Source organism: Gavialis gangeticus, unplaced genomic scaffold (assembly GCF_001723915.1).
Source record: "Gavialis gangeticus isolate Ggan-Ray unplaced genomic scaffold, GavGan_comp1, whole genome shotgun sequence".
In the NCBI taxonomy this organism is placed as follows: domain Eukaryota; kingdom Metazoa; phylum Chordata; order Crocodylia; family Gavialidae; genus Gavialis; species Gavialis gangeticus.
In genome coordinates, this window is record NW_017729022.1 from 21,753,022 (window position 1) to 21,761,463 (window position 8,442).

At 44.3% G+C, this 8,442-nt stretch overlaps 1 protein-coding gene across 2 annotated transcripts in view; it reads left to right on the top strand.

The window, feature by feature from the left end:
* Window positions 1–35: 35 nt before the first annotated feature.
* The window catches only part of SRGAP1 (SLIT-ROBO Rho GTPase activating protein 1), a 278,881-nt gene continuing 270,474 nt past the window's right edge, over window positions 36–8,442 (top strand). For both annotated transcript variants that reach the window (XM_019514652.1, XM_019514653.1), the window contains exon 1: window positions 36–323. In XM_019514652.1, the coding sequence (XP_019370197.1) occupies window positions 257–323 (67 nt within the window). In that variant the 5' untranslated portion in view covers window positions 36–256. The remainder of the gene's footprint in view (window positions 324–8,442) is intronic.

The window sequence follows — 8,442 nt, forward strand, 5'->3', positions numbered from 1 at the left end:
CGAGGGGGCCCCGCCGGGGAGCAGCGACAGCAGCAGCAGAACCGGGGCTGGGGCCGGGCGTTTGTTGTTGTGCCCTTTGCTGCCGCCGCCGCCGCGCCCCGCCCAGGGCTGGGACCGCCTCGCCCGGCAGGCGGCGAGAGATGATGGTGCCAGCGCCGGGGTTAGCGTAGCCGACCCCCTCCCCCGGCAGCCGGATCGCAGTCACCGCCGCCTGCGGCTTCCCCGGCGCGGAGCGGGCAGGCAGCAGCGCCGGAGGATGTCCGCCCCCGGCCGCGGCAAGAAGGACAAAGAGATCATCGCGGAGTACGAAAGTCAAGTGAAAGGTGCGTGTCCGTGGGGGCCGCCGCGGCCCCCCGTCGCAGTCAGGCTGGGGGGAGCGGGGCGAGTGGCCGTTCGCGCCCCCCGCGCCGCGCTGCCCCTTCCCCGGCGGCCTTGGAGGCAGGGACAGGACGGGCAGAGCCTCCCTCCGCTGGCTCCTGCGTGCTCCGTGAAGCCGCGGGGCTTGGCTGCGCTGCGGGAAAGGCTGGGCATTGAAAGGGACAATAGGAGCCTTGCCCCTTTCCGGACGCGCCGGGCTACAGCTGCCAGGGCGGCTTCCTCTTACCTAGGCGCTGGTGGGGCCAGAAGCCCTGCACCCGGGCTTGAGGTGGCTCATCCCTGGGAGGATGGCTAAAGCCGGGAGCAGTGCCGCTGCTCATATTCCTCAGCCCTCCTTTCTTTGCCTGTTAGCATCTCTCGGGAATTCCTCTCTTCCAGTGAACATATTTGTACACGTGCATTAACGACAGTGTCCCTTAGTACCTGCTGGTTCCCCGCTACTGATGCTTCTCAGTGAAGATGGAGGTGAAGATGTGTTCCTTTTCCAGTCCGATGTTTTATAGTCAACTTGTAACATGTACCCCAGATGACGGATGCAGACGTGAAATGCTGGCTGTTAAGTGCTACCCAGGTCTCTAACAGGGGTTTGTGTTCCCAAAATGACACTCTACAAAAGCTCACATTTGGGCTCTTGATTCTGTTATGAGACGTGGGTCCTGAATACTGCTTGTGTACATGCAGCTTCGCAGACTTCAGGAGCATGGGTGGGATCGGGACTGGTGGATCCAAAAGAGGGTTTTGGAAAATGGGGTGTAGACCTCTGCAGCTGTGTATGCGCTTCAGTAGTTCTGAAGTCCATCTGCTCTTGAAGGCCATCTGATCTCCTGGATCCTGCAGTGAGGTCAGGTTTTCCAGTGACATGGCTTTTCAGGTTAATTTGTCAAAACCATAAGCCTTCTATGAGAATGTACCAGTCTGGTTGAACTTTCTCTAGGGAATATTTGTCAGGGTGGCAAGAGAGAGCAACTGCTCCAGAGTAGGCAAAGCGTCAGAGGTTTGGTTGCTCGTAAGGACGTGTGAGAACAAATCCTTCAACCATGGGGCCTTTGACCGTTCTGAAGCGGCTTGGTCTCTGGCCTTTCACAAAAAAGCTCTGGAAGGTCTTGGATTTGTCCTGATGTAGAATGAGAACATTTGGGAAATCTCTCTCTTGCAGGATATGAGAACAGTTGTAGTTGTAACAGTTACCAAATGTGTGCAGTAGCTAACTGTTTACCACTTTTATTTTCCTAAATAAGGAGAAACTGCAGGGACATGGAGATAAGGGCCTATGCACTCCCCTGTCTATGCATTTCAAAAAAAAATGCTAATTTTTAAACTCCACTCTGCCATCCTCCTTTCTAATTGCTGCTCCTCCATGCACTTGTAAACCGTGTGTATTCAGTACTTTGACTGGTTCACCTTTGTGGTGTCTCTAAATGAATATAACGATCGTCTTGAAGCATTTATGTAGTGCAGTGATTCTCACCAGGGTCCCCTACAATCAATATTAGCATGGTTAGGTATGCAAATATCTACATGGGATTCACAAGATAAGCCCAGAGATTTCAAATAGGACTCCATAGTGTCAAAAACATTCTGACCTGTTGTGGTCTTTCTGAGTTCTCTGCAACAGAAGAATTGCTCTGGTATTTTTCCATAGTCAAAAACTGAGCGAAAGAAAGCTAAAAGCTGGGATTTTCCCAAGGGGTGCCTTGAGTCTAAAAAGGTTAAGAACCACTCGTATAGTAGGAAAAGCTTTGTAGAAAGTCCCTCTAGGACCTGTGGTTGTAGTAACAAACTCTTTTTCTGTAACCTGTATCATTAAGATATGAAGTCTGTCTTTCTTATCTGAACTCACTTTTCTTAATGTTAAATGTTCTTAATGTTTTACCAAAGCAGAACTTCTATGCTAGATAAATAAATGTAAACACAAATATTCAAGGGTCAGAGTCTGGTCCCCAGTATTGTCTGTCTTGTCATGAGATACCAAGATACCGTAAAGTGTCCTAAATGAGTTGAGATTCCAAAAGTATCCTAATGAGATAGAAAGATGGATAAGTTTCTTTTAGTTAATGTAACACCAGAACACCACCTGTAAATTATCTGTCTAGTGCAGGGTGTTATTGGGGTGTACTAGGAAAAGTGGCATGGCCCAAGCATTTCTGCCTCCAGTGATTCTTGATCAGTGTCATTATGGAGGGGTTGTTATTATCAGCACCTGCTTAAGCTGCCTCAGGAATATAGCAAGAAAAAAAGTGGCAACCTGGCCACTTGCATTTCCAGGTATATGCAGGGCTTGAGCTTGGGCTTGGGCTTGGGCTTGGTCTTGGGCTTGGGCTCGGGCTCCCTTTGCCCTTTTCTGTATCCAGGTTCTCAGCCCAGTGTAATGGGGTTTAAGGATTTGGGTCCTAAACACTGAACGTTTTGAAGCTACAAGCGTTCCAGAATTTGCCAACCTAATAATGTGTGCATTTGCGTGAGCCTTGTTGCAAGTTGTATTTGAATATGCTTCTGAGCAAGTGGGCCTCTCTTGTACTTGACAAGTATACATGGGTGCCATATATGGAAATGAGGATTTACAGTGTCATACTTTACATATCTTGCTGTGTTGCTAATGTCTAATAGTTCTGCTTCTTATTCTAGGAGTTTACGGTGCCAATTATTTCTTTGGTGGCGTGAACTGACAGTTATTGTAAGCATACACTTCTAGTATTATCCTAGAGTCATTGTTATAGGTAAAGTCCAGACGGGAACGACAGAAAACCTGTAATTTTTATTTACTTGGGTAACAAAATAGAAAGGGTATTTTTTCAGTGATACATGTAAATATACCAGACCAGTTTCACCTAGTTGCACATCTGACATGAAGTATCTTGAACTACTACTGATTCTACTGTGTTGTCTTTTAAACATGACTTCTATTAGCAGGGGTAAAACGATGAACTCTAGAAATAAGACTCTGTTCACCTTAATTCCTAAATGCTTTGCAAAGTTAAGGCTACAAATTTTTGTGTCTACATTCTGAAATTAAATCCATTTAAACAAATTCTTCCCCTGGTGTTAAGTCCCCTGGCTTTTTGTGGGTACGCCACAAAGAGCTAAGGGCTTGTATATACCTAAATCTGATTGCAAGGTGAGGGCCCTCATTTATGGGGAATAAAGAGGAGAAATACACTTTTGTGTGAGGTGTAACTTGATGATTCATTGGGGGTGAGACTTATTGGCATGGTGAGCAATTTCTTTTGTATTGTAATTTTGATCTGTCAGAAATAAGTATTTCTGTGACATTAAGTAGCCCTCATGAGGACTAGTAGGATTTTTTTCATCTCAGGTTTATTTTGATGGTAGGTTTTATAGATGGTCTTAAATTACTAGTAAGAATATCTGGCAGTGTGTCTTAAAGCTCCTACACTGGTTGGATAACTGAGTGAAAAGGTTCTGATGCTTTTGATTCTCTCTCTTACTGTGGACCACACATTGCTGCAAGTTCTATGAGAGCTCTTGAAGACTTCAAAACTTGTCTTTTCTGTTTGTTTTATTGAGGGCAAAAAGCCTTCGAAAACTGGTGCATTCATTTTTAAATAGCTGGTATCAGTGTAAGGTACATAAAGGTACAGCAAAACACTGATCTCCCAAATCCTAGAAAATTCTGTATTATCATTTTAACACAGTATTAAATGTACTCCTTTAAAATGCATTGGGAGAAAATTCTACTTAGTGAGATTTGCTTTTGACTTTACCAACAATAGTATTAGTCCTCTGGAGCATCCGAGAACAAATCCCCTTTCGTACCTCGGAACTATACCTAGTACTCTTGAGCACCGAGACACGTACCCAACGCCTGCTCTGATTCATTCTAATTCAGGCAGGTTGGAGCAGACTCGATTAATTGAGTCTGCTGGAACATGCTAATTAGTCTGTGCATCATGTGTATTCAGCATCCCTGCTCTTCAAAATGGCAGCAGGGCACTTTAACTAAAGCTTGTTGAACAAGCTTTAATTAAAGTGCCCCTGCTGCCATTTTGAAGTGTGGGGATGCTAAATACACAAGGTGCTGTGGGCACTTTAATTAGAGTGACTCCTTAAGTGTGTTCAATTTGTACTACATGGGATTCAGTGTCATTCCTTCCTCCCCCTTCCCCACCCCCCATAAGTTCTGAATAAACAGTAAATTTGCAGTGAAGAAAAAAATGAAACAACATTTTGATTGATCTAAAACTATTCATTTTTTTAGAGCTCTGTTTTGTGGTAAAGTGTTTGAAATTTAGGCTGGATAAAATAGCACTTTTATCACAGTTGAATGACATGTCAAGGTCATAAGGGAAGCAGTGTAGCAGAATCAGGAATAGGCATGTAGGCTTACAATGTTTAGTCTTGCACCTTAACAGGGTGACTAGCTTTTCTTCATTCTTGTTTCTATCTCTTTTTTTCAATGGACTTTAGGAGTAAGTGGAATCCTAGTTACCTCAAGAACATATGAATAGACAGCCAGTGATTATGAATGTGCTTGGTCAGATAATCATCTTTATTTTTATACAATATATAAATAATGTCAGTTCTTAAAAATTGATTGTGGATATAACATTTTATTATGTTTATAATTCTTGTTGTCTTGTGTATAGCCATGGTTTTCTTGAACATTAACAGTTAAAGATACAAGTTTTCTTTTGCTGTGGTTAAACACTATTTGAAACCAATGCAATTTGGAACCTATACAGTGGTTTCTTCTGACGTTCTTTCCAAGTGTTCTTTCTCCACAACATTTCAGCATAGCATGATTTAGAACCTTACTATGCAAAGGTTCATTTAATGTCTTCCCGTTATCTTTTATTGGTCACTTCTTATGAACTAAAGTAGTAGTTGCTAATAAAATTAGACTTACAGCTTGGTAATGCTGTGGTAAGACAGAATGGCTTCTCAGTTTTATTTCCTTCTGCTGCAAATTTTTGTTTAGGTTAATTTTTTTTTAATGAAAATTCGTTCCCTTACTAATCAGAGGTAGACATTAGCACTGGAAAAATTTGGTCAGCAGTATGAAGACAGAATAAGAAACCTGTTGACCATTACACAGGCTCTTAGGTCTTGACCGTGTCCTGGCAGCGTGGAAAGTATGTCTGTTTTGGATGGGACACCTCACTGGGATGAGACAAGAGCACAATGAGGCACGTCTAAGAGGAGCAACAACATATTGTTCCATTAACAATATGTCCATGGCTTCTCACCTAGGCATTCCCAATGCTACTCCAGTATCTAACTGGTTCAGTGTCTCACCTTTGGCCCCTCTGGTCTCATTAGTGGAAACTAATGTTGCCGCTAACTTGTATTAAATTCATTTAGTTTCTAATCTGTTCTTACAGCTCAGCTTTCATGGAACAATTCAGCCTTTCAGAATACGTTGTCTTGTTTTCTCTGTCAACAGCTTGCATAATCATGCTCATGTATCAGGATTCTTTGCGATCTGTGCGCTGATTCCTCATAGCCAGATTTTCTCTCTCTAGTCAAGTACCAGTCATAACTGTCTTGAGGCCTTTTCTGTGTTGTCTACCTTAGTCTCAGCTCTGTTCTGGAGGCCCAGCATTTGTGGCAAGAAAGTCAGATCGCCATCCTTATCCCTTCACTTCAGGGTTAAAATGAATGCAAACTGTGATGGCAGTTCCTCTGTGGAAGCTGGGCCAGGGGTAGAGGCTGGAGATCAGCTCTTTGTATGGGTCACTTAACTGGTCTAGACTAGCAATCTTCATCAATTTTCAGAAAGCAGAAATGGGCGGGGGGAGACCCCTTGTCACCACTTTGATTTTCCTACAAGTGTGGGATTGTTCCTATGGTACATTTTCTAATATCTTAATCCAATTACAAATGTCTTGTTATATGAGGCTTTTATTGCTTGTTGTGGAATACTCATCTGAACCTGGAGAACTAACTTTATAAGGATTTTTTTGGTTTTTTTATTGCGTTTATTCGGCCTAATTTTTCTTTTTTCCCCTTCACTGTTTACTCAGGATGTTGAGGGTAAGGAACCTTTTTTTTTTTCTCTCTTCCTATAACCAATCCACTGAGCAGTTGATTCTGGGTGAACTAGTTTTCACAAGCTGAAGAAGATATTGGCCTGAGTCCCCTCAAGCCAAGAAATGCTGGTAGCTTGGAAAATACTTAAATACATACATGTTGGTAATATCCATGTGATAAACTGAAGAATTCTATAGGTTACTTCACATTACACTTTGGAATAATGAAATCATAGAAAATTAGGGCTGAAAGGGATCTCAGGAGATCATCTAGTCTAATGCCCTGCTCAAAGCAGGACCATCCAATGATATCATCCCAGCCAAGGCTTTGTCAACTGGGTCTTAAAAACCTCTAAGGAGGGAGATTCTACAACCTAGAACCTATTCCAGTACTTTATTGTCCCTTGAGTGTGTATACGCTTCCTATTAGTACGCTGTAATAAACTTCAGTGCCTATGGTGCCAGAGTTTATTGCTCCTGGGCATGCTGTTGGAACATTAAGCCAGGTCGGAGCAGCCCTGCCTGGCAGAGGACCTAGGGGGTCAGCCTGCCAGCCTGGGGCTGCTCCGACTTGGCTCAGCCTGCTGCAGAGGGACTGGCTGGAGACACGAGGATGCTGCAATATGGAGCTAGCCAGCAGGAAGCCCTTAAACTGAAGCACCCTTTTGCCCCAGCCAGCCCTGTCAGTGTTTACATGTATGCTGCTGCAGAGTTTATTAGTTTCCTGCAGCCTAATAGGGATGAACATGTAGATGTGAAACATTTACTAAGGAGCTAATTAGTCTACTCTGCAGTAAATGTCTTCTGTAGATGCATCCTCTAAATGAGAGAGATTTTCCTAATATCAAATCTCAACTTCCCTTGCTGCAAGTTGATATTGCTGTTCCTTATTTGTCCACATCCTTTCTGTAGTGGGGAGCCCCAAACTGGACACACTACTCCAGATGTGACCTCACCAGTGCCAAATAGAGGGGAATAAGCACTTCCCTCTATCTGCTGGTAATGCTTCTACTAATACAACCCCATATGTTGTTAGCCTTCTTGGCAGCAAGAGCACACGGTTCAGCTTATTGTCCACTATAATCCCTAGGTCCTTTTCTGCTGAGCTGCTGCTTAGCCAGTTGGCCCTTAGCCTGTACTGGTGCATGGATTTGTTCCATCCTACGTGCAAGACTTTGGAAGTGTCCTTATTGAAACCCATGTGAGAGCTTTTGGTCCAATCCTCCAATTTGTTGAGGTCTCTGAGTCCTAGCCCTACCCTCCAGCTTATCTACCACTTCCCCCCCAGTTTGGTGTAATCTGCAAACTTGCTGAGGCTGAATTTTATCCCATCTTCCAGATCATTGATGAAGATCCTTAACAAAATCGGCCCCAGGACCAACCCTGGGGCATTCCACTTGATACTTGCTGCCAAATAGACATCAAACCATTGGCATCTACCCTTTGAGCTTGACAGTCCAGCCAGTTTTCTATCCACCTTACAGTTCATTCTTCTAACACATACTTCCTTAGCTTCCTTGTTATGGGAGATGATATAAAAAGAGGGGGTAAAAAAAGGGGGTAAAAAGAAGGTACTGGGTAACGTGGGGCCTCTGCAAAACATGCTAGGAAATCTGGTCATCACACCAGATGACAAAGCTAACTTAACAATTTATTTGCCTCCATTTTCCTGAGCAGGGACCAGGTCACCCCTCCCACTGGGACCCCTGCAGGCCCCAGGAGAGGCGCACCCAGGCCTAGGGTCAGTGAGGATCTAGTCAGGGAATTTCTGGAGGGATTGGATGTATTTAAATCAACTGCTCCTGACGATCTCCACCCCAGGGTGCTGAGGGAATTAGCTGAGGTCATTGCGGGACCCCTGGAACGGCTTTACGAGCACTCATGGTGCTCTGGTGTGGTGCCAGAGGACTGGAAAAGGGCCAATGTGTTTCCCATTTTCAAAAAAGGGAGGAAGGAAGACCCAGGAAACTATAGGCCGGTTAGTCTTACCTCAATCCTGGGTAAGCTTTTTGAGAGAATTATCCTGGCGCATGTCCATGCGGGGCCAGCAGGGAAGATTATGCTTAGGGGCAACCAA